We start from the raw sequence: 27,933 nt of genomic DNA on the forward strand, positions 1-27,933 counted from the left end.
TTACATACTTATGGTTGGATTTTTTTTTTACTAAAATGTACATATGGCCTCTAGGTCAGCAAATGAGCTATAGGATTGAAAAAGGTAGCATAGGTATTACATAGAGAAGTGGCGAGACGTAGCTGTAGTGACACGGTCAATCCTCTCCAAAGCCAGATTGGCCTGCAATAAGGCACCGCAGGAGAGGAGACCAGCTGCAATACCTCTTATGCCCCTTCTGCCTTCCATAACCATTGCCATGCAGCAGGAGCTTAGTTCTGTATCTGACCAGTAGGAAATGTTCGGTAAAGATTCACTCTGCGTCATTATACACCTCAGAATTTCACTATTATGGGCTTAGTTATGTATTGGATGTATTATACTGTGTACTGTGTTCACTGTGACATCATGATGAGAAAACTCATCATCATTGTGCACGCAGTATGACGGAATAATGAAATCTGCTCGTTCAACATGATGGAAGTGTATATGGATACTCAGCATCATAACACAGTAAAGTTCTTTATCCAGTAAGGCTGGAAGTGTATAGTGATACTCAGCATCACACAATGCAGCACCTTGTGTCATTAGGTGGCGCATGTGGCTATAGCATATTGCACCAGTGTAGCTCATTATACAAGATGGCATCTCCAGACCATTAGAATCTTCTCTGATAAGCCCTCGAGACATTTTCAGAAGGGTAACCCACCTCCTGCAGTGCTTCCATGCCCTTATATTGTTATAGGGATGAAGGCAGTTATAAGGTCAAAGGAGCTCACTGTTTATGTGCCCTCCCCTGGTCATCTGTGTCATCCACAGGCATGTCTTCTGTTACTCCGTTTAGCTGAGACTTTCCAGGAACTGTCCCATCTGCTGAGGCTATTACAGCTGTAGCTCCACGAGGCTGCATTGAAATTGGTGTTCCCAAACCATTGCCTCCCATTTGCCCTTCCCCTTTACCAAAGTTAAATAGCTTCCCAGGATGGAAAGGTTTGGTTGGAGAATGGGCTCTTTCTGGTGCTGCCTCTCTACGTGTCTCGGGAGACTTCAAAAACTTGAAGCTCAGGAAGCTAGGTATTTTGGTATCTCCACCTGGAGGAGACTGTGGGGATTTGGCATTGGTCCCTGACAAGAATTTACTTTGCAGGGGTATAATTTGCTTGAGCTTGAGCACATTATTGCTGGCCAGCAGGGAGCTGGGCCTCTTCGGTTTGTCATGAGTGTTCCCTCCTTGGGAACCACATGGCTTAGTTTTACTCGAGTTCTTCTCATGTGTTTGAGAGTCCTGACCAGATCTTCCCTCCTCTCCCCCTCGCTCACGTTCTTTTCGTGCATGATAATCAGCATGACGTTGTCTCTCTTCTTCCTCTCGCTTCCTGCGCTGCTGCTGCTGATACCGATGCTGGGCCTGACGTTCATGTTTCTGTTCAGAATGAAAGAAATACTTAACGCACCATGTAAAACTAGTGAAAGACAGTAAAGCTATGCATTACTGATGGACTTGTCAGCAAGTGTTTGGTAGCCACTGCGTTTGTAGATGATTTGTGTACTGGATTATTAAGGCCTCTTTCACACTTCTGTTTTTTACAATCAGTCACAAAAAGACGGATCCAGTGCGGATTGCAAAAAACGGATGCACTGGATCCGTTTTTTTGACAGATCCGTCGAATGAGGTGTTGCCTGAATTTCAAGGAACCAAATACGAGAGAGAGAGAGAGTGAGAGAGTGAGAGAGAGAGAGAGAGAGAGAGAGTGTGAGAGAGAGTGTGACAGAGAGTGAGTGAGTGAGTGAGTGAGTGAACTAGCGAGCGAGAGAGGCGAGAGAGAGAGAGATATTTCCCCATACTGGAAGATCTCTCCAGGCATGCTCAGATTAAAAAAACGGGATCCGTCACTGGATTCCTGTTTGTGACAGCCAGAGACGGATCCTGTGTCCATAGACTTCCATTATAGCCAATGACGGACCGCGCAAGATCCGTCGCTGGCCAATTTTCTGACGTATAGAAAAAACGTTTCTATGTGGTTTCCTCCGCCCGACGGACATCGATTTTACGACGGATCCTGCGCACGACGGATGAAACGTCGCTAATACATGTCTATGAGAAAAAACAAAACGACGGATTTTGACAGGAGCAAAAAGACGGAAGTGTGAAAGACGCCTAGCTACTTTCACACTTGCGTCGGTACGGGTCCGTCGCTACGCACGTTGTGAAACTTGTGCACGACGTGGGCAGCAGATGCAGTTTTTCAACGCATCTGCTGCCCATTCTGAAGTCCGGGGAGGAGGGAGCGGAGTTTTGGCCGCGCATGCGCGGTAGAAAATGGCAGATGCGACGGACAAAAAAACATTACATTGAACTTTTTTTTTGCGGCGACGGTCCGCCAAAACACGACGGATCCATCGCACGACGGACGCGACGTGTGGCCATCCGTCACGATCCGTCGCTAATACAAGTCTATGGGCAAAAAACACATCCTGCGACAGATTGCGACGGATTAAGAAAACGCAAGTGTGAAAGTAGCCTAAGGCCTCTTTCACACTTCCGCCTTTTGGCGTCCGTTGCAATCCGCCGTTTTGGGTAAAAAACGGATCCTGCAAATGTGCTCGCAGGATGCGTTTTTTTTGCCCATAGACTTGTATTAGCGACGGATCGTGACGGATGGCCATCCATTTCATCCGTCGTGCGCAGGATCCGTCGTGTTTTGGCGGACCGTCGTCACAAAAAAAGAGTTCAATGTGACTTTTTTTTGTCTGTCGCATCCGCCATTTTCGACTGCGCATGCGCAGCTGGAACTGCGCCCCTCCTCCCCAGACAGCAGAATGGGCAGCGGATGCGTCGAAAAACTGCATCCGCTGCCCACGTCGTGCAAAACTTTCACAACGTCCGTCGGCCCGACGCATTGCGACGGACCCGTACCGACGGAAGTGTGAAAGAGGCCTTAGAGTGGACCTAGAAAACATATATGAGTACCACAGTCTAGTGTTCTCTGCACAGAGAGCTGATTTTCATCACAGCACAGAGATAACTGTAATTTAAGGGAGAATGGTAATGGGAAACTTCAGGTATGTAAAAGTTATTCCTATGATTAGAATATACGTGGGGAGAAACTGGTTGACTTGGTCTGCAGTCTTTATAGGTGGGTAATAGTGATGAGTGAACGTGCTGGGATAAGGTGTTATTGGAGCAAGCTCGGGGGCTAACTGAGTGTCTTTGGCGTGCTCCAATATGTTCGAGTCCCTGCGGCTCTATGACAAAAAGCCAATCGTTGCATGTGTTGTGACTGTCGAAGAGCAGTGAGACATGCAACAGTGGGGACTCAAACATATTATTCGAGCACGCCGAAGTCACTCGGTTAGCACACCTTATCAGAAAAGCATGTTCACTTATCACTAGCAGGTAATAGGGTTTTGCGAACGTGCTCTGATGACATGCTATCCGAGGATCTTGGGCGTGCTCATAGCATGTTATCCGAGCACGTTCACTCATCACTAGTAGGTAACAGACAAGTCAATACTGACATTCATTGTATGAAAACTTAGCAGCACAAATGACAGACATGTTAATTTTTGAGACCTTTCATAGAAGTAATGGAGAAAGCTGCGTATGTGTAGCCTCCACCCCCATCCATGGTGGTGGAAGATGGAGCCCCATTCTGAAAATAGGTGGAGGTCACAAAAGTTGTACCCACATCTGTCAGACATTAATGGACGGAAAAATGATGATGGATGAATGATGATGATGATAATATTAAGAGCTCTATATTTGTACCTTAAATGCTTCTCGCCTTTGGTATTCCAGCTTTGCCATCTCTTCAGCCACCCACCCAGGAATGTCTGGGATCACCACATGTATTATATACTTTAGAAGCAGTGCAAAATGCTGAAAAATTGAAACAAAGCAACAGAATTTCAACAGGTTTAATGGGGTGTTTGATATCAATTTACAGACCAAATGGCTGACTTGGGACTTAATTGAGAAAGCTCAGAGATGAAGGGCATCACATCCTCCCCCCATCTGCGTCTCGATCTCAGCTGTATCTGCGTCCTCAGGATGCAAATACAGTTAAAGAAGCACTCCCAATACATTTTTTATTCATAAAATGTGTGTATGTGACTCTAGTCCAGAGTAAGTGTACTACCAGACTGGCCTACTGCTGCTCTCACCGGTATCCAGCCCCGTTGTTCTCTTGTCAGTGACGCATCTCTCTGCAGAGTGTCCAAGTCACACGTTACCACATAAGTCTATAGAGCATCAGAATAAGGCTCCACAAACTTACATTATAATAGAGACTGCCAACTCACACATATAGTGTGAAGAACGATGATGTCACGGAGAAGCAGAGAACAACGGCCCTGGACACCAGAGAGAGTAGCAGGAGGCGAGTATATTAGTACACTCACACTATATTACATGCACATACACACAATTCAGGAATAAAAACTTAGTGGGAGTGCTTCTGTGAACACGATGGTGGCACAATGAGCCTTCAGCTCTATACTCCACCATTCAGCTTGTGTGTCCAAGTCTCAGCGCAGGAGGTGCAATGATATCAATAGATCGTCGCCCCTGCTGCATGGAGCGCCTCTCCCCACTGTGTGAGGTAGCATGTCAGGAGGAAGTAAGGGTTTTTTTTTGTCAATTAGTACTTGTGGGGTACATGTGAGGCTTCATAAAATGTGAGGGCATCATGTAATGTGTGGGGGCTGTGGAGTATAATACTAACTATGAGGGGTGATTGTGTTGGCATCGTATTGTATGACTGGACTGTAGGGGTATCATACTGTGTGGGGAAAGGTCACTGTGGGGGCTTCATAATGAGTGTAAGGGGGCTGTGGTGGCATAACATGTTGGTGGGCACTGTGGTGCTATGTCTAGTATTCTTTCCCTCCACATTCAGATGAGGCCTGTTTTATCACATGGAGAGGAAGGGCATAAGTGATAGGGACCATCTATAATTAGGTACACTGTCATGTGGTTGGATACCTTACATTTTTAACGTTTACAGCAATAGTGGAATTCATGTATTCATTATTTGCAGTGTGCTGATGCATAGTGTATGTATATGATCATACTGCTGGGGGGAGTCATCGTGGGAACAACATACTGTGTTAGGGTGGCCACTCATGGGACTTTACAATGTGTGTGGGGGGACACTGTGGGGACATCACTCTGTTGGGGTTACAGAAGGGGCATCACTGTGGGGGGGAGTCATACGGTTCGTACGAGGGTAAATTGTGTGGGCATATCATGTGTGAGTGGGGGGTGGCTGCATCATACTATATGGGAGCCATAAAAGGATTGTAGAACACTATGGAGCTTTAGCCGGACACTATTTCTGTGTGTGTGCAGTGATATATGTCCCTTTCCCTGTCTTTGAAAGTTTGGAGGCATGCCCTTTTGTGACTCCCCTATGAACAATGACTCTGCAGAATATCTTTCTTTTGAGTAGAGGTGGAATGGGCCAAATTAGGACTTTTTACTATGGGACCCTATGATTTCTATGTACACATCAGAATATTTTCCTTCTAGCCCAAATGATGCATAACTCATATGCATATATACATGCAGCTTGCTACTCACTGCTGACAGGGGTAAGAGGAGGGAGAGGCAGAGTTTCCTAATGAATGGTATATTCATACAGTCGAGTCTGCGGTATTCTTCAAACTTCCTATTAGTCAAACCACACAATAAATTTGATGCCACTTTTCAGACTTTGATACTCTGGCCATTCAACATGGCAAACCAGCCTGATGACAGTACATATTTCAAATTTTGGATGCCTTTTCTTCTATGTAACAAGAGGAAAAACGCAGGACTAATGCTTCATTCACCAATTACTAGGGCCGGCGTGGCATTCAAGAACAGGCAGAAGTGGCAAGTGGAGCAGCATGGCTAACATGGCAAGTACTAACATCTGGGGTCTGTAAACTCTGCTTGCACTTTCAAGCTGGCATACAATATAACAATGAAGCACAATAGGCTATATTGGGAAAATATGTACATTTATCAACTATACATTATTATTATTTTTTTTTTTTTACACACACAAACACTCTACCATTATGTACATAAAACACTGTCACATACCTCCAGTACTACAATACATATAATGGCCGATTCAGGCCCCAGCCATGGTATTAACCTTTGAAGCTGTCCACACTGTCCAATCAGGTAACAGTTCACTATAATGGCAATGACGCCCATTGCTTCCATCACATTCTGCAAGAGAAGGACACACATCTTACTTCCAAGTATGGCCTTATTACTTCTCGGCCAAAAGGCTTTACTTCATTTTCCACAAATATTTCTAAGCCACCGAGTAATGTAATTAGCGTCAATAACGCCTCCAATATCAACTTCCCCATTTTAGCAAAGGAAAAAAGGACATCAGACCCCTTTCTTTAGAATTCTCTCACTGCTGTCCACACCCACCAGCTCCTTACTTGCCACTGTCCTATACCATCCACGCGACGGCCAAACGGTCTCTGAAGTCCACTGCATAGCTTGAAGGCATCACTGCGGATTTCAATAATGTTATTTACAAGGGCACATACTGCAGCGAGGGGGAAAGCAGATGAGAAGAGGACCACGTAGCCAAACTGCACAAACATTTCCTGGTAATCCTGAAAGGTATCCTATGAAAAGCACATGGAGAACATTAATGGAAGAACATACCCACAAGTGTCAGTCATCGAGGTTTGTACATGCAGAACATGAGCAAAAAAATATAAAAATATATAAATCAAACCTGTCATCAGGATTTTGCCAAGTAAACTTCCGGCACCTCCAACAAAATGGCGCCGACGGCTGCGATAGATGCTACTACTGTGCATGCACTGCCACCATTTTTTGAGAAAAAAAAATTGGCTCAAGAAAGATGGCGGCTGCACATGTGCAGTAGCATCTATTGGTAAACGATAGATACTACTGCGCAGGTGCCATTTTGCAGGAGGTCATTTTTTTATGTAAACTAGTGGGCAGGTCAGTGAGGGATCAGTGGCTTGTCAGAAGCCATACAGCTGAATATGTAAGCAGAGCACCACATGAAGATCACCCTTCCCCCACAGGCCATCCCGAAGCACGAGAAACTCATTAACTAAAAGTAAAGATTAAACAACAACCACAAGACTGATTTCATCAACCAAGGTATCATTTTAATCAGTATAACGGCGCCAAAATGACAATGTCTGTAGGTTACTGAGCACAATCCTCCTGATAGGTTCCCTTTAAAATATACTAACACAATAAATATAAGCTAGGAAGGAAAATTATGAAAATAAAGACCGATTTGTCACCATTCCTGTTTTGGGCTCAAAAAGCTGTATCAAAAGCGAAAACTGTAAGTAGCTGTATAAAAGCACAACAATAAAACACGCGTGTTCAAACAAGTGCACAATGGGTTCTAACCCTTTATTGAATTAGGCTGGTTTCACATTTGCGTTTAAAAATGCAGCGTTTTAAACGCAAACGCATTTGGTGAAAAAACGCGTGTTTTTTAGGCGCATGCGTTTTTGCATGTTTTAACCCAAACGCGGCGTTTTGACGCGTTTACATGCGTTTTTTCCTGCGTTTGCGTTTTTGAAACGCATGATAAGAAGTGTGTGACAGCTGCCAATCATCAAAATCAACTAGAAAACCCACTATAAACAGAAATACCTAGGGTTAGGGACCCACTATAAACAGAAATACCTAGGGATCCTAACCCTAACCCAAACTCTAACCCTAACACAAACCCTAACCCTAACACAAACCCTAATCCTAACCCAAACTCTAACCCTAACACAAACCCTAACACAAACCCTAACCCTAACACAAACCCTAACCCAAACTCTAACCCTAACACAAACCCTAACCCTAGCCCTAACCCTAGGGATCCTAACCCTAACCCAAACTCTAACCCTAACCCAAACTCTAACACAAACCCTAACCCAAACTCTAGCCCTAACCCTAGGGATCCTAACCCTAACCCAAACTCTAACCCTAACCCAAACTCTAACCCTAACACAAACCCTAACCCTAGGGATCCTAACCCTAACCCAAACTCTAACCCTAACCCAAACTCTAACCCTAACACAAACCCTAACCCTAGCCCTAACCCTAGGGATCCTAGCCCTAACCCTAGATCCTTAGGGTTAGGATCTCTTAGGGTTAGGGTTGGGGGGTGGCTTATCAGTGTGTATTCTTGTGTTTTTCTATAAAAACGCATCCAAACGCATGTGCTTAAAAACGCATGCGTTTACATACACATCAATACGTTTTTTTGCGGCAAAAAAACGCCGCTAGAAATTACTACATGTTGCATTTCTGCAACACAACGCGTCAAAACACATGCAAAAAAACACATGCGTTTTTAATGCTAAGTATAGGGAAAAAAACGCATGTTTTTTTGCACAAAAATGCTAAAAAAAAAAAAAAACGCTAATGTGAAACCAGCCTTAGTCAATTTTGACTTTAATGACCTGTCCAAATTTCATAATTCTGACCACGGTCCCTTTATGAGGTAATAACTGCAATTCCACTGATTCGGAGACTGTTTTTTCATGACATACTGTGCTACATGTTAAGTGGAAAAATTTGTTTGATATAACTTTGTGTTTATATGTGAAAATAGTGCTATTTTGGCAACAAAAAAAAAATTTTTTTTTTGCAATTTTCCAACTTTCAATCATCATATCCTTAAGCCATATTCTTAGTCATTCTGTACAAGATAATTTTTTTTTTTTTTTTTATTCAAATAAATTTTTATTAAGAATAACAAGGCAATTAACATGTTACATTTACATTTTCAATATAGAGTATTTCCCCCCCCCTCCCCCTTCAAACAGCCCCCTTCGATCCCAAAGCCCCCTGCTCTGTACAAGATAATTACTAAATAAAATTTACCACATGTCTTTTACATCAGCATCATTTTTCAGACTTCATGTTATTTTGTTAGGATGTAGCAATTTCTCATTTTGTCAACAAATTTACAAAACTTGTTTCTTTAGGGACCTTGTTAAGATTTCAATGGACCTTGAGGGGCCTATATATTGGAAACTCCCAAAAGTGATACCATCTTAAAAAAGAAACCCCTGTAATACTTCCAAACTGCAGTCTGGAAATATTTGAACCCTTCATGTTCTACACAGGAATTAATGTAAAGTGGAATTAATTAAAAAAAAAAAAAAAAAAAATTTACTTCTAAAATCTTGTTTTCACTTTTGAAGACGTAACATCAAAAAATGAATCCAACAGTTTGTTATCCACTTTCTGTCGAGCGCACAGATACTGCACATGTAGTAAAAAAGTTCTGTTAGGACAAATGACAGGGCTCGGAGCAGTAGGAGCAATACTTGAATTTTGGAACACAAATTGGCTGAAATAGATTGCTGGAACCATGCCACATTTGCAGAGCCCCTAAGGTGCCTAAACCGCAGAAACCCCCCACAAATGACCCCATTTTGGAAATGAAACCCCTCAACAATTTTATCCAGGGGTATATTGAGGATTCTGAACCCAAAGGTTAATTGAACAGGTCATCATTGTTGATCGCAAGTGCTCGCTACTCGAGTTTACGTCTGGTGCTCTGGTTTGCACAGAGTATCGCGGGTGCTCGAGTGACATGCTCTAGTCCCTGCCCCGCATGTTTCAGGGCTCTTAGACACCCAAAAACCGTGGCAATTTCCTGTGTATATCTGGCAATCCCCATATGCTTTTTTGGGTTGTCACTCAAGCACCCGCGATACTCGGTGCATGCCCGAGCACCTAATGCAAACTCAAGTTACTCAAGTAGCGAGCACTTGCACTCAACACTAGTCATAGTAACATAGTTATTAAGGTTGAAGGAAGACTTTAAGTCCAACTAGTTCAACCCATAGCCTAACCTAACATGCCCTAACATGTTGATCCAGAGGAAGGCAAAAAAAAAAACCCATGTGGCAAAGAGTAAGCTCTACATTGGGCAAAAAAAATTCCTTCCCGCCTCCACATAGGGTGATCAGACTAGTTCACTGGATCAACGCCCTATCAAGGAATCTAGTATATATACCCTGTAACATTATACTTTTCAAGAAAGGCATCCAGCCCCCTCTTAAATTTAAGTAATGAATCACTCATTACATCATACGGCAGAGAGTTCCATAGTCTCACTGCTCTTACAGTAAAGAATCCACGTCTGTTATTATGCTTAAACCTGCTTTCCTCCAGACGTAGAGGATGCCCCCTTGTCCCTGTCTCAGGTCTATGATTAAAAACATCATCAGAAAGGTCTTTGTACTGTCCCCTCATATATTTATACATTAACATAAGATCACCCCTTAGCCTTCGTTTTTCCAAACTAAATAGCCCCAAGTGTAATAACCTATCTTGGTATTGCAGACCCCCCCAGTCCTCTAATAACCTTGGTCGCTCTTCTCTGCACCCGCTCCAGTTCAGCTATGTCTTTCTTATACACCGGAGACCAGAACTGTGCACAGTATTCTAAGTGTGGTCGAACTAGTGACTTGTATAGAGGTAAAATTATGTTCTCCTCATGAGCATCTATGCCTCTTTTAATGCATCCCATTATTTTATTTGCCTTTATAGCAGCTGCCTGACACTGGCCACTGAACATGAGTTTGTCATCCACCCATACTCCCAGGTCTTTTTCATTGACATTTTAGAATTAAGCACATAGTTATACATCTTATTACTTCTACCCAAGTGCATGACCTTACATTTATCCCCATTAAAGCTCATTTTCCATTTATCAACCCAAGCTTCTAGTTTACATAAATCATCCTGTAATATAAAAGAGTTTAGTGTCATCTGCAAATATTGAAATTCTGCTCTGTATGCCCCCTACAAGGTCATTAATAAATATGTTAAAAAGAAGAGGGCCCAATACTGACCACTGTGGTACCCCACTGCTAACCGCGACCCAGTCCGAGTGTGTTCCATTAATAACCACCCTTTGTTTCCTATCCCTGAGCCAGCTCTCAACCCACTTACACATATTTTTCCCTATCCCCATTATTCTCATTTTATGTATCAACCTTTTGTGTGGCACCGTATCAAAAGCTTTTGAAAAGTCCATATACACTACATCCACTGGGTTCCCTTGGTCCAGTCCGGAACTTACCTCTTCATAGAAGCTGATCAGATTAGTCTGACAGGAACGGTCCCTAGTAAACCCATGCTGATACTGGGTCATGAGGTTATTCCTCTTCAGATACTCCAGTATAGCATCCCTTAGAATGCCCTCCAGGATTTTACCCACAGTAGAGGTTAAGCTTACTGGCCTATAATTACCGAGTTCAGTTTTTGTCCCCTTTTTGAATATTGGCACCACATTTGCTATACGCCAGTCCTGTGGTACAGACCCTGTTATTATGGACTCTTTAAAGATTAAAAATAATGGTCTATCAATGACTGTACTTAATCCCTGCAGTACTCGGGGGTGTATCCCATCCGGGCCCGGAGATTTGTCAATTTTAGTGAATTTTAGACGCCGACATACTTCCTGCTGGGTTAAGCAGGTGACATTTAATGGGGAATTTTTGTTATCACTAATCATATTGTCTGCCATGGAATTTTCTTGTGTAAATACTGATGAAAAAAAGTCATTTAGCATATTGGCTTTTCCTCATCCACCATTTCACCCAGACTATTTTTAAGGGGGCCAACGCTATCATTTTTTAGTTTCTTACTATTTACGTAATTAAAGAATATTTTGGGATTATTTTTACTCTCTCTGGCAATGAGTCTCTCTGTCTCAATTTTTGCTGCCTTGTTTTGCTTTTTACAGAATTTATTTAGTTTTCTGTATTCATTTAATGCCTCATCACTACCTACTTCCTTTAATTCTCTAAATGCTTTCTTTTTGTCACTTATTGCGCCCCTTACAGCTCTATTTAGCCATATTGGTTTCCTCCTATTTCTAGCATGTTTATTCCCATACGGTATATACTGTGCACAGGTCCTATCCAGGATGCTAATAAACGTCTCCCATTTTCTTTGTGTATTTTTGTGTCTCAGGATATCGTCCCAGTTTATGGCATCATCATCATCTCTCATCCGTTGGAAATTTGCCCTCCTGAAGTTTAGTGTCCTTGTAACCCCTCTACTACACATCTTATTAAAGGATACATGAAAACTTATTATTTTGTGATCACTATTCCCCAAGTGACCCCCAACCCTTATATTTGATATGCGGTCTGGCCTGTTGGTTAATATTAGGTCTAGCAGTGCCTTCCTTCTTGTTGGGTCCTGAACCAGTTGTGAAAGGTAATTGTCTCTCATAGTTGTTAAAAAACAATTACCTTTGCTGGAACTGCAGGTTTCTGTTCCCCAATCTATTTCAGGGTAGTTGAAGTCCCCCATAATAATGACTTCTCCTTGAGTCGCAGCTTCATCTATTTGCTTTACGAGGATATTGTCCATTGCTTCCATTATTTTTGGAGACTAATAACAAACCCCTATCAGTAATTTATTATTTTTTACCCCTCCCCTTATCTCCACCCACAGGGACTCTACATTTTCATTAGATTCACCTATATTATCACGCCGGATGGGTTTTAAGGACGATTTTACATATAGAAACACCCCTCCCCCTCGCCTATTCAATTGGTCATATCTGAACAGGCTATAACCCTGCAAGTTAACAGCCCAGTCATGGCTCTCATCCAGCCACGTTTCAGATATCCCCACCATGTCATAATTATGCTCCAACAACATTAATTCTAATTCCTCCATTTTGTTGGCGAGGCTTCTGGCATTAGTATACATGCACTTGATGTTCCTATCTGTACCTCTACTCTTTCTTAAATTATTAACTGTTCTAACCCCACCCCCATGCCACGGCCACCCCCAACTTCCTTATTTGTGCCCAGGTCTCTATCTGCACTATCTTCCCCTCCTATAAAATGAATATCCTCCCCCCAATTCCTAGTTTAAACACTCCTCCAACCTTCTAGCCATTTTCTCCCCCAGCACAGCTGCACCTTCCCCATTGAGATGCAGCCCGTCCCTAGCGTAGAGCCTGTTGCCAACTGAGAAGTTGGCCCAGTTCTGCAGGAACCCAAACCCCTCCTTCCTACACCAATTCTTAAGCCACTTATTAACCTCCCTAATCTTCCGTTGCCTCTCTGACGTGGCACGTGGTACAGGCAGTATTTCGGAAAATACCACGTTGGAGGTCCTTGCTTTCAGCTTGCAGCCTAATTTCTTGAAATCATCCTTAAGGACCTTCCATCTACCTCTAACGTTGTCATTTGTGCCAATGTGCACCATGACCGATGGGTCCTCACCAGCCCCTCCCAGTAATCTGTCAACCCGATCAGCGATGTGTCGGACTCGAGCGCCAGGTAGGCAGCACACCATTCAACGATCCCTGTCTTTGTGACAGATTGCCCTATCTGTTCCCCTAATAATTGAGTCCCCTACTACCAGCACCTGTCTGGCCTGCCCTGCTCTCCTATTTCCCTCCTTACTCGAGAAGTCACTCCTCCGGCTTTCAGAGGACTTGCCTGGCTGCAGCAGTGCTACCCCTGTACTGGCACCCCCCTCATCTGCCAACTTAGCAAACTTATTGGGGTGTGCCAGATCAGGACTAGCCTCCCTGGCACTGTTCCCTCTACCCCACTTTCTAACTGTCACCCAGCTTGCTGCCTCACTTTCCTGCAGCTCCATCCCACCATCCCCCACCTCATCTATCCCATTGAGCGCCTGCTCAGTGAGCAGGAAGACTCCTTTCCATATTCTCAATGGATCTCAGTGTTGCCAACTGCACATTTAGATCTAGAATCTGGGTTTCCAAATGCACAACGTGCTTACATCTCGCACAGCAGTATGCACCCTCGATCGGCTGCTCAAGGATTGCATACATGTGGCAAGATGTGCACTGGATGGCATTAACAATAGTGGAGCACATTTTCTAATGGGGATTCCATCAGACAGAAAAGTTAAATAAAATAATAATTTCTCTCTCCTCTGACATGTCATGTCAGTAGACAAACATATGATTTTAATAGCGGGCACACTTTTTTTTTACGTGATCGCCATTATTTATTGAATAACAGCGATCAAGTGATGGGGGACCGGAAAATCTGGCCCTGGTTTTGTTCTCCAGGGACTCTGGGGGATGCTATACCCTTATGCTCGATGAGGGAATAAGACCCCTTGGCGCCAGCAGCTTTATTACGTATTGGCAGTTGTTAAGGGGTTAAAAGATGGACACCACTAGAGGGCATCACTATACAATATGTAGATTAAATGTGAGATTATCATGGTCCAAGACAGAAATTCTGCCAGCTATTAAGTTGTGATTGGTAGAATGTTAGATGGAGCCTTATCCCTCTGTATAACCACCTAGTTGCTGTGATAGCTACTGACCACAACATCTAAGTAGTTAATACAGTGCTTGGGTTTTCATTGACTGTAACCCATAATCATCAACATTTACAGAAATAAACACTTGAAATAGATCACTCTGTCTGTAATGAATCTGTATAACATATGAGTTTGACTTTTTGTATTGCACAGCTGAAATAAATTAACTTTTTGACGATATTCTAATTGTGTGAGAAGCACCTGTATAGTGGCTTGCAAAAGTATTCCCGCTTTCCTTGGCATTTTTCTGTGTTTTGCTACCTCACAATCTGTTCATGTAAACAACTGGGAACTTTTGATTTTCTTTTAATTGTGAAGCAAACAACAAATAGGACAAAATAACTGAAAACTTCAGCGTGCATAAAACTATTTCGCCCCTTCAAAGTCAGTACTTTCTAGAGCCTCATTTTGCTGCAATTACAGCTGCAAGTCGCTTTGGATAAGTCTCTATGAGCTTGCCACATCTTGCCACTGGGATTTTGCCCATTCTTCAAGGCAAAACTGCTCCAGTTCCTTCAAGTTAGATGGTTTCCTCTGGTGAATAGCAATATTTAAGTCTGACCACAGATTCTCAATTGGGATTAAGGTCTGGGCTTTGACTAGGCCACTGCAAAAAACATTTACACATTTCCCCTTAAATCAATTGAATGTTTTAGCAGTATGCTTTGGGTCATCGTCTTGTTGGAAGGTGATCCTCCATCCCAGTCTCAAATCACTGTCAGACTGTTGCTCAACAATAACCCTGTATTTCGCGCCATACATCTTACCCTCGACTCACACCATTTTCCCTGTCCCTGCTTCCGAAAAACATCCCCACAATATGATGCTGCCACCACATTTCACTGTGAGGATGGTGTTCTTGAGGTGGTGAAGTGTGTTGGTTTAGTGCAAAACATGGCGTTTATATTAATGCCAAAAAGTTAAATTTTGGCGTCACCTGACCACAGCACTTTGAGCCATACATTTGTGGAGTCTCCCACATTTTGGCAACCTCAAAACAAGCCTTACAATTTTACTGTGCAAGTAAAGGCTCTTTTCTGCCCACTCTTCCATAAAGGCTACCTCTATGGAGTGTATGGGTTATCGTGGTCGTATGGACAGATGCTCCAGTCTCTGCTTGGGAACTCTGCAGCTCCTTCAGGGTTACCTTTGGTCTCTGTGCTGCCTCCCTGAATAATTCCTTCCTTGCCCAAGCTAAGTTTTGGTGGGCAGCACTCTCTTGGCAGGTTTGTTGTGGCACCATGTTCTTTTTATTTGATGATAATGGATTTGATGATGCTCTGGGGGATCATCAGAGATTGGAATTTTTATTTTTTTGTTAATAACCCTGACTTATACTTCTCAACATCTTTGTCCCTGACTTGTTTGGAGATCTCCTTGGTCTACATTGTGTTGTTTGCTTAGTGGTTTTACAGCCTCTGTGACTTTTCAGCAGGGCCGGCTCCACGTTTTTGTGGGCCCCGGGCAAAAGAATCTCAGTGGGCCCACATACCACGATTCATGATGCACAGATACGGAGGAGAAATATAGATATACTACACAGGGCCTAGCCTTCCCCCTCATCCTTCACATAGGCAGATCTGCACACACAAAATACGCAGACATGTACACACACAATACGCAGACATGTGTCATGATCCCAATGGCAGGGGATCACAAAAGGACAAGCACAAAAAACAAAACAAGCTCTAGGGTGATGGAAACTGAGCTGACCGCGATCCTGAACCTCAACACACAACTAGCTGTAGCCGGGGAACGTGCCTACGATGATTCCTAGACGTCTCGCACCAGCCGAAGAACTTTCCCTATTAGAAGAAACACAGACCTCTCTTGCCTCCAGAGAAACACCCCACAGAAATAGCAGCCCCCACATGTAATGACGGTGAAATGAGAGGAAAGCACATACGTAGTTATGAAAACAGATTCAGCAAAATGAGGCCCGCTAAAGCTAGATAGCAGAGGATACAAAAGTGAACTGCGCGGTCAGCGAAAAACCCTACAAAAAACCATCCTGAAATTACTTGAACTCATGTTCCAACTCATGGAACATGAGGAGTAATATCAGCCCACTAGAGCAACCAGCAAAAAGGAATCACATATCTGCAAGCTGGACTAAGACAAAAATTAAGCAAAACGTGGAACAGGAAAATCAAAAACTTAGCTTGTCCTGAAGAATACAGAAGCGGGAAGCAGAGGTAACAAGACACACTGATTACATTGATAGCCGGCGAGGAAATGACAAGAAAGCCAGGTTAAATAGGAAACTCCCATTTCCTGATAGAACAGGTGGACACCAGAGACCGCAGAGAACACAAGTCACCCAGTACCATCTGTAACCACCAGAGGGAGCCCAAAAACAGAATCCACAACAGTACCCCCCCCTTGAGGAGGGGTCACCGAACCCTCACGAGAACCACCAGGGCGACCAGGATGAGCCCTATGAAATGCACGGACCAAATCAGCAGCATGAACATCAGAGGCAACCACCCAAGAATTATCCTCCTGACCATAACCCTTCCACTTGACCAAATATTGGAGTTTCCGTCTGGAAACACGAGAATCCAAGATCTTCTCCACAACATACTCCAATTCTCCCTCCACCAGCACCGGAGCAGGAGGCTCAAGCGAAGGCAAACAGGTACCTCATACTTCCGCAACAACGACCGATGGAACACATTATGAATAGCAAACGATGCCGGGAGATCCAAACGAAACGACACAGGGTTAAGAATTTCCAAGATCCTATAGGGACCGATGAACCGAGGCTTGAACTTAGGAGAAAAGACCTTCATAGGAACAAAACGAGAAGACAACCACACCAAGTCCCCAACATGAAGTCGAGGACCCACGCGGCGACGGTGATTAGCAAACTGCTGAGCCCTCTCCTGGGACAACTTCAAATTGTCCACCACATGACTCCAAATCTGATGCAAACTATCCACCACCATGTCCACTCCAGGACAATCAGAAGGCTCCACCTGACCAGAGGAAAAACGAGGATGAAACCCCGAATTACAAAAGAAAGGAGAAACCAAGGTAGCAGAACTAGCCCGATTATTAAGGGCAAATTCGGCAAGCGGCAAAAAGGTAACCCAGTCATCTTGATCAGCAGAAACAAAACACCTTAAATAAGTTTCCAAGGTCTGATTAGTTCGTTCCGTCTGGCCATTCGTCTGAGGATGGAATGCAGACGAAAAGGACAAATCAATGCCCATCTTAGCACAGAACGTCCGCCAAAATCTAGACACAAACTGGGATCCCCTGTCAGAAACGATGTTCTCCGGAATCCCATGCAAACGAACCACGTTCTGAAAAAACAGAGGGACCAACTCAGAGGAGGAAGGTAACTTAGGCAAGGGTACCAGATGAATCATCTTAGAAAAGCGGTCACACACAACCCAGATGACGGACATTTTTTGAGAGACAGGGAGATCCGAAATAAAGTTCATGGAAATGTGCGTCCAAGGCCTCTTCGGGATAGGCAAAGGTGACAACAATCCACTGGCCCAAGAACAGCAAGGCTTAGCCCGAGCGCAAACTTCACAAGACTGCACAAAAGAACGCACATCCCTCGACAAGGAAGGCCACCAAAAAGACCTGACCACCAAGTCTCTAGTACCAAATATTCCAGGATGACCTGCCAACGCAGAAGAATGGACCTCGGAGATGACTCTACTGGTCCAATTATCCGGAACAAAGAGTCTTTCAGGCGGACAACGATCAGGTTTATCCACCTGAAACTCCTGCAAAGCACGTCGCAAGTCTGGGGAGACAGCCGACAAAATCACCCCATCCCTAAGGATACCAGTGGGCTCAGAATTTCCAGGGGAGTCAGGCACAAAACTCCTAGAAAGAGCATCCGCCTTCACATTCTTTGAACCTGGCAGGTATGAAACCACAAAATCGAAACGGGAGAAAAACAGTGACCAACGAGCCTGTCTAGGGTTCAGACGCTTGGCAGACTCAAGGTAAATCAGATTTTTGTGATCAGTCAAGACCACCACACGATGTCTAGCACCCTCAAGCCAATGACGCCACTCCTCAAATGCCCACTTCATGGCCAAAAGCTCCCGATTACCAACATCATAATTCCGCTCAGTGGGCGAAAACTTTCTAGAAAAGAACGCACATGGCTTCATCACTGAGCAATCGGAGCTTCTCTGTGACAAAACCGCCCCCGCTTTAATCTCGGAAGCATCAACCTCAACCTGAAAAGGAAGCGAAACATCTGGCTGACGCAACACAGGAGCAGAAGAATCCGGCGCTTAAGTTCCTGAAAGGCCTCCACAGCCGCAGGAGACCAATTAGCAACATCAGCACCCTTCTTAGTCAAATCCGTCAAAGGCTTAACAACACTAGAAAAATTAGTTATGAAACGACGATAAAAATTAGCAAAGCCCAAGAACTTCTGTAGACTCTTAAGAGATGTAGGCTGCGTCCAGTCACAAATAGCCTGAACCTTGACGGGATCCATCTCAATAGTAGAAGGGGAAAAAATATACCCCAAAAAAGAAATCTTCTGGACTCCAAAGAGACACTTTGAACCTTTTACAAACAAAGAATTGGCCCGCAGGACCTGAAACACCTTCCTGACCTGCTGAACATGGGACTCCCAGTCATCCGAAAAAACCAAAACATCATCCAAATACACAATCATAAATTTATCCAGATATTCACGGAAAATATCGTGCATAAAGGACTGGAAGACAGAAGGAGCATTAGAAAGTCCAAAAGGCATCACCAAATACTCAAAATGGCCCTCAGGCGTATTAAATGCGGTTTTCCACTCATCACCCTGCTTTATCCGCACAAGATTATACGCACCCCGAAGATCAATCTTAGTGAACCATTTAGCCCCCTTAATGCGAGCGAACAAATCAGTCAACAATGGCAAAGGATACTGATATTTAACTGTAATCTTATTCAAAAGACGGTAATCTATACAAGGCCTCAAGGAACCATCTTTTTTGGCCACAAAAAAAAAACCTGCTCCCAAAGGGGACGAAGATGTACGGATATGTCCCTTTTACAAGGACTCCTTAACATAATCCCGCATAGCAGTATGCTCTGGCACTGACAGATTGAACAAACGACCTTTAGGAAATTTACTGCCAGGAATCAAATCTATAGCACAATCGCAATCCCTGTGAGGAGGAAGCGAATTGAGCTTAGGCTCCTCAAAAACATCCCGATAATCAGACAAAAATACCGGAACCTCAGAAGGAGTAGATGAAGCGATAGAAATCGGAGGTGCATCATCATGAACCCCCTGACATCCCCAGCTCAACACAGACATCGTTTTCCAGTCCAAGACTGGGTTATGAGTTTGTAACCATGGCAGACCAAGCACCAAGACATCATGTAAATTATACAATACCAGGAAGCGAATCACCTCCTGATGAACGGGAGTCATACGCATGGTCACTTGTGTCCAGTACTGAGGTTTATTCATAGCCAAAGGTGTAGAGTCAATTCCTTTCAAAGGAATAGGGACTTCCAGAGGCTCCAGACTAAACCCACAGCGGTTGGCAAATGACCAATCCATAAGACTCAGGGCAGCGCCTGAATCCACATAGGCATCGACGGAAATGGCTGATAATGAACAAATCAGAGTCACAGACAGAATGAACTTAGACTGTAAAGTACTAATGGCAACAGACTTATCAACCTTTTTTGTGCGTTTAGAGCATGCTGATATAACATGAGCTGAATCACCACAATAAAAACACAACCCATTTTTCCGCCTATAGTTTTGCCGTTCACTTCTGGACTGAATTCTATCACATTGCATTGTCTCAGGTGCCTGTTCAGAAGACACCGCCAAATGGTGCACAGGTTTGCGCTCCTGTAAATGCCGATCAATCTGAATAGCCATAGTCATAGACTCATTCAGACCTGTAGGCGCAGGGAACCCCACCATGACATCTTTAATGGCCTCAGAAAGGCCATCTCTGAATCTTGCAGCCAGGGCGCACTCATTGCACTGAGTAAGCACCGACCATTTCCGAAATTTCTGACAATATATTTCTGCTTCATCTTGCCCCTGAGAGAGAGCCAATAAAGCTTTTTCAGCCTGAATCTCTAGGTTAGGTTCCTCATAGAGTAAACCCAATGCCAGAAAAAACGCATCCACATTGAGCAACGCAGGATCCCCAACAAAATCTTGTATATTTTGAACCTTAGCAGCAAGATTATTCAGGCTGGAAGCCAAACTCTGGACGTCCATGATAAACAGCTGAGGTCAGAGCCATTCAAGGATTAAGAGGAGGTAAGACGCAGCCAGGCTGCAATTAAGGCTATGCAGCAAACTCTGAGGGGGAAAAAAAAAAAAAAAATTTCCTCAGACTACTTTTCCTCCTACTTCAGCCAATACGATTACCACTTTTTGGCCGGCTATACTGTCATGATCCCAATGGCAGGGGATCACAAAAGGACAAGCACAAAAAACAAAACAAGCTCTAGGGTGATGGAAACTGAGCTGACCGCGATCCTGAACCTCAACACACAACTAGCTGTAGCCGGGGAACGTGCCTACGATGATTCCTAGACGTCTCGCACCAGCCGAAGAACTTTCCCTATTAGAAGAAACACAGACCTCTCTTGCCTCCAGAGAAACACCCCACAGAAATAGCAGCCCCCCACATGTAATGACGGTGAAATGAGAGGAAAGCACATACGTAGTTATGAAAACAGATTCAGCAAAATGAGGCCCGCTAAAGCTAGATAGCAGAGGATACAAAAGTGAACTGCGCGGTCAGCGAAAAACCCTACAAAAAACCATCCTGAAATTACTTGAACTCATGTTCCAACTCATGGAACATGAGGAGTAATATCAGCCCACTAGAGCAACCAGCAAAAAGGAATCACATATCTGCAAGCTGGACTAAGACAAAAATTAAGCAAAACGTGGAACAGGAAAATCAAAAACTTAGCTTGTCCTGAAGAATACAGAAGCGGGAAGCAGAGGTAACAAGACACACTGATTACATTGATAGCCGGCGAGGAAATGACAAGAAAGCCAGGTTAAATAGGAAACTCCCATATCCTGATAGAACAGGTGGACACCAGAGACCGCAGAGAACACAAGTCACCCAGTACCATCTGTAACCACCAGAGGGAGCCCAAAAACAGAATCCACAACAGACATGTACACATACAATACGTAAACATACATATACATACAATACGCAGACATGCACAAACATACAATAAGCAGACATGCACACACATACAGTACTCAGACATGCGCACACACAAAGTACGCAGACATACACACATACAGTACTCAGACATACACACACTTACAATATGTAGACATGCACACACACACAGTACGCAGACATGCACACCCTTACAGTACTCAGACATGTGCACACACACAGTACTCAGAAATGCACACACACAAAGTACGCAGACATACACACATACAGTACTCAGACATGCACACACTTACAGTACGTAGACATGTACACACATACAGTACGCAGACATGCACACCACACAGTACACAGACATGCACACACACAGTACGCAGACATGCACACACATACAGTACGCAGATCTGCACACACAAAATATGCAGACATGCGCACACACACAATACGCAGACATGTACACATACAATACGTAAACATACATATACATACAGTACGCAGACATGCACAAACATACAATAAGCAGACATGCACACATATAGTACTCAGACATGCGCACACATAAAGTACGCAGACATACACACATACAGTACTCAGACATGCACACACTTACAGTACGTAGACATGTACACACATACAGTACGCAGACATGCACACCACACAGTCATGCACACACATGCAGTACGCAGATCTGCACACACAAAATACGCAGACATGCGCACACACAATACGCAGACATGTACACATACAATACGTAAACATACATATACATACAGTACGCAGACATGCACAAACATACAATAAGCAGACATGCACACACATACAGTACTCAGACATGCGCACACACAAAGTACGCAGACATACACACATACAGTACTCAGAGATACACACACTTGCAATACGTAGACATGCACATAAACACAGTACGCAGACATGCAGACACTTACAGTACTCAGACATGCGCACACACAAAGTACGCAGACATACACACATACAGTACTCAGACATGCACACACTTACAGTACGCGGATCTGCACACACAAAATAAGCAGACATGCACACACACACAATATGCAGACCTGTACAGTTATATGAAAAAGTCTGGGCACCCCTATAAATCTTAATGCGTTATAAAAATTGTTTTTTTTGCAGCAGCTATTTCAGTTTCATATATCTAACAACTGTTGGACACAGTAATGTTTCTGCCTTGAAATGAGGTTTATTGTACTAACAGAAAATGTGCAATCTGCATTCAAACAAAATTTGACAGGTGCATAAGTATGGGCACCCCACCAGAACAGACCATGTGACCCTTAGAATACACACAGGTGGACTTCCTCTCACTAAGCATGTGACTTGTGAAGGTAATTGTTTGCACCAGAAATGTTTAGGGGCTTCATAGCAAAAGGGGAAAATACATATGCACATGCCAATTTTTAGTCATTTGAGCCCATAAATTTTTGTCTATACTTTTCACACTTCGCGTTACCAACTTAGACTATTTAGTGCTGATGTATCACTCACAAATCGGATTACAAAATATTTAAAAACACAGGTTGTAATGTAACAAAATAGGTAAAAAGCCAAGGGGGGGTGAATATTTTCACAAGCCACTTAAGTATCAACAGTGATTGTGGGGCTGAGCAGCATCACCTGGTGCCAGCAATGTTTTCTTTTTCAGATATTCTTTGGCCAGTACAGTTTTTGAAGAGTTATGAGGGTGCCACTCCAACATTTATTATCAGTAAGCAATTTGCAAGTAGTTATAGTCCAAGTAGTATAATGATGGATTTGGATGTTTCCCCCAGCCCCCAGTAGTTTGCCCCCAGAGTGCTTCACTTTTGTGACATGTTAAATCAACTGTTTCCATCTGACATCACGGGGAACCACTAGACTGCACTCCGTGACCCAAGGAGCTGCAGCTGCGACAGGTAAGTATCATCCTGGGGACAAATGCTGGGGACGAAATGTGCGGGGGCGAAATGTACCCGGGGCGAATTGCTGGGGGCGAAACATCCTTTAACCCTATAATGAGTACTTGGGTAACCTGATACAATTCTAATGCAATTCATGAAAAGCAAGTTATACACAAGAACTAGTAATCTGCAGACCACTGGAACATCTGCCTATAATGTCATGTATATGACCACCAGAGATGTCACTCAGGGGTTCACACCAAACTTAGCTGGATCTTATAAGCAATATCTCACATGTATGGTCAATTTTATTGTTCTCACCAAACCTCACCTCATACTTCTTCATACAACTTTCAACCTCTGCTTGCGTCAGCTTTGTAGGATAATGGTCTTCTGGAGGGTCCATCCAAGAATCTCTCTTCTGCCTTCTTACACTTTCTTCATCCTCTTCATCACCTTCCCTAACCCACTCTTGCTCCACCATATGTCTTTTCTTTTTTCTCCTATGTGGCCTCATCTTTACAGCAGTTTCTTGTTCCTCAACATCTTGCATATCCCCACTGATTTCTCTCTCATCTTCTTCATCATCCCCCAACTGGAAAACTGATGCTGGGTCGCTGCCTTTTTCCATAAGTGTAGGACTTCCTTCCTGTAGAAAGCCAATATCATCATCCTGCTGAGACAAAATGGACTCTTCCATACGCTTTTCCTCTTTTTCTAAAAAGCTAACCCTCTTCAGTTTCAGTCCACAATCCATGATGCTTTCTTCTTCGAAATCCTCTTCTTCAGAGACTCCATCCTCCTCCTCCTCTGGCACACCACAACCTCCATTTAAACATTTTTTCCGATTTCCAAAGCCAGGCTCTAGAGGGTCTCCCGGAGTCCTTGCAGGCCGCTGAGAGAGTGCATACTTTTGCACAAGTCTTCTTAGTGCATACCGAACAAAGAGTATAATAGATCTTGGGTTAATGTCTCCTTGCTGCACTTTCTGGTACAAGTGGGGTTGTGAGACTTCCTTCACATTCTGTAGAAATTGACGTATGACCAGGAGTGTGGCCAGCATCTGTGGCGAAGAACAGACATGTAAAAAGTTACTTAAGAAACTCCAAATAACTGTTATGTTATTAGTGTGTATTGCTAAAGAATGTACAATTAAATATCATTTTATGCTTTGTACAGATTGATTGTGGGAATCCACAGTCCGATCACCCATGCGACCAATGTCTTATGGGCAAGAAAAGGTTGTTTGCATGGAAGATCAAACTACTGATATAAGCAGATAACTGAACGATTCCAGCAATGTGTCACTTACTGGACTTCTTGCTGTAGTTTTGATAAAAATCACAGTTTTATCTGCTTCTGATTTATCAGTTCTCTGAATGCTGAGCTGTATATAACCCTGCTCACACTACTGAGTGACAGCTTTCTATGAACACTGTGCATAGGCAGGAAGCCGCCAATCACTGTTGGGGGAGGGATTATACAGAGCTCATGAATATGGAAGACTATTTGGCAGCAGGTTTACTAGTGCTCTAGTGATCAGTGCTGATAAAACAGTGATTGTATCAGAACAACAGCAAGCAGCTGTTACCTTATGCCTTCTCAGATTAAATGGTAAAAACCTGCTGACAGATTCCCTTTAACATTGACTAGATACTGTCAAACCGCAGTTGGAAGATCAGTTAAAGGAGAGGAAAAGCTCATCAATGAAACTTTGTAATATACAGAACCATTTTAACACTACATTAGAATATATAGAATATAGCTAAGAGAACACACATACATTATATATATCGATCCCATCACAGAAGAAGTCTCCAAGCTCCTCTCCTCTTCCCGTCCGACTACATGCACCACCGACCCCATTCCCTCACACCTCCTCCAGTCGCTCTCTCCAGTCGTCACAACTCACCTAACTACAATCTTTAATCTCTCCCTTTCCTCTAGCATTTTTCCCTCCTCTTTCAAACACTCTATCATTACTCCATTACTAAAAAAAACCACCCTTGACCCATCATGCACAAACAACTACAGACCGGTCTCCAATCTCCCCTTCATCTCAAAACTCCTGGAGCGCCTAGTCTACCCGCCTTACCCGTTTCCTCTCCACCCATTCCCTCCTAGACCCTTCACAGTCCGGGTTCCGCCCCCTACACTCGACAGAAACTGCACTCATCAAGGTGACCAATGACCTTCTGACAGCAAAATGTAACGGTGACCACTCTCTGCTCATTCTCCTCGATCTTTCTGCAGCTTTCGACACTGTTGACCACCCTCTCCTACTCTCTAGGCTCCAGTCACTAGGCATTAAGGACACTGTCTCTCCTGGTTCTCTTCCTATCTTTCTGAACGCTCCTTCAGTGTTCTGTTCTCCGGCTCCACTTCATCTCCTCTTCCTCTCACTGTCAGGGTACCTCAGGGCTCAGTCCTTGGCCCCCTTCTCTTCTCCCTCTACACGGCCCCAATTGGACAGACCATCAGCAGATTTGGCTTTCAGTACCATCTTTATGCTGATGACACACAACTATACACGTCATCCCCTGACCTTACCCCCGCTGTACTACAGAACGCCACTGACTGTCTGTCCGCAGTCTCTGACATCATGTCCGCTCTCTATCTGAAACTCAACCTCTCCAAAACTGAACTTCTTCTGCTCCCGCCTTCTACTAACCTCCCTAAATCTGACATTTCCCTCTCCGTGGGTGGCACCATAATAACACCCCGGCAGCAGGCGCGTTGTCTGGGTGTTATGTTTGACTCTGATCTCTCCTTCCCCTCTCATATACAATCACTTGCCCGCTCGTGCCGCTTACACCTAAAGAACATCTCTAGAATCCGCCCTTTTCTCACCATGGAGACAACAAAAACCCTCACTGTCGCCCTAATCCACTCCCGTCTAGACTACTGTAACGCTCTATTAATTGGCCTCCCCCTCACGCGACTTTACCCCTCTCCAGTCTATCCTTAATGCGGCAGCCAGGGTTGTCCATCTGGCTAATCGTTACTCGGACATGTCCGCTCATCGCCAGTCGTTACACTGGCTGCCCATTCATTACAGGATACAATTCAAAGTACTTGTTCTCACCCACAAAGCTCTCCATAGTGCGGCACCCCCTTACATCTCCTCCCTCATTTCTGTCTATCAGCCTAGACGACCACTGCGCTCTGCAAACGACTTTCGACTAACCTCTGCACTAATCCGTACCTCCCACTCCCGACTCCAAGACTTCTCCCATGCTGCGCCAATCCTCTGGAATGCTCTACCCCAAGATATTAGAACCATCCACAACTTGCATAGTTTTAGGCGCTCGCTCAAAACACATTTGTTCAAAGCGGCCTATCACGTTCCCTAATCAAACTCATTTTATGTTTGTGTGTGTAGCCCATTCACTATCTCCATCTACCCCCCACTCCCTGAAGATGGCTGGACCATCATTGTAAATACATCATTGTAAATACACACCTGTACTTTGTATCTCCCCACCTCATTGTAGATTGTAAGCTCTCACGAGCAGGGTCGTCTTATTTTGTCTTATTTTGCTTTATTACTGTATTAACATTGTTACCCATGACTGTTGTGTTTGAAACTGTTAAACTGTAAAGCGCTGCGGAATATGTTGGCGCTATATAAATAAAGATTATTATTATTATATATAGTGCACTTAGATATAAAGCATATGAAGATAGTTACACAAATTGTAGTCATGTATAGTAATTAACCTAATGATTCAGGTTGAATAGTGACAGACAATTTAAAGATCACCCCCAAAACACAATTTAAACTAAGCACATACTCCTGTGGGGAACTGAGCCCTTACAAAAAAAATATCCCTTTATTGGACAAACTTATACTCCTGTCATTCAAAAACTGCTCTTCATTCCTATAAGCTACAGTAATAGTGCTTGGTGCACCCTGAGAGTGATTGAGCAGCTTTAGTGCACAGTTCTGCTACCAGAAATGGGATACTTGCGCCACCCTCTCTGACGGACATCGCTGGGATGGTCAGAGAGAAAGACTGTGGCTCCCATTCCTCGATGAGTGACAACACTGGCTCACTCAACAGTAGGAGTTCCTAGATCAGAGCATGCTCAGACAGCTCTCCGCATGCTACAGTAGTTGATCATTAGGGAGGAGAGAGGTGTTGATCTAGGAACGGCGAGGGTGAGTGAGCACAGACACCAGCTTTCTCCTGAGACACCGCTGGATCGACGCCAATCACCAGAGCTAGCTTCTAGCAAGCCAGTGCTGTCAATCACCAGAGAGAGGCAGGGTATCCAAATTTGGGGGTCGAATGGTGCACCAAATCTGCTTGACCATACCAAAGGTGCACTAAGCACCCTAATTAGCATACCACAACGGAGGAGCTAATTTATACAGTAAAGGTATGATTATTATAGTGGCAAGGTCCCCCATATCACCATGTGATTAGTTTGGGCACTCCTGGTCAAAATTACAGTTATTGTGAACAGTTAAGCAAGTTGAAGATTAAATGATCTCTAAAAGGCCTGAAGTTAAAGATGGCACATTTTCTTTGTA

General features: G+C 43.8%; 1 protein-coding gene across 1 annotated transcript in view; it reads right to left on the reverse strand.

Moving 5' to 3' along the window:
* Window positions 1-447: 447 nt before the first annotated feature.
* The window catches only part of ANO8 (anoctamin 8), a 128,569-nt gene continuing 101,083 nt past the window's right edge, over window positions 448-27,933 (reverse strand). The window contains exons 13-17 of the mRNA XM_069767686.1: window positions 23,728-24,459; window positions 6,424-6,615; window positions 6,068-6,199; window positions 3,749-3,859; window positions 448-1,402 (exon numbers count right to left, since the gene is read on the reverse strand). Coding sequence (XP_069623787.1) covers window positions 755-1,402; window positions 3,749-3,859; window positions 6,068-6,199; window positions 6,424-6,615; window positions 23,728-24,459 — 1,815 coding nt within the window. The 3' untranslated portion in view covers window positions 448-754. The remainder of the gene's footprint in view (window positions 1,403-3,748; window positions 3,860-6,067; window positions 6,200-6,423; window positions 6,616-23,727; window positions 24,460-27,933) is intronic.

The sequence above is a fragment of the Ranitomeya imitator genome, chromosome 1, assembly GCF_032444005.1.
Source record: "Ranitomeya imitator isolate aRanImi1 chromosome 1, aRanImi1.pri, whole genome shotgun sequence".
In the NCBI taxonomy this organism is placed as follows: Eukaryota; Metazoa; Chordata; class Amphibia; order Anura; family Dendrobatidae; genus Ranitomeya; species Ranitomeya imitator.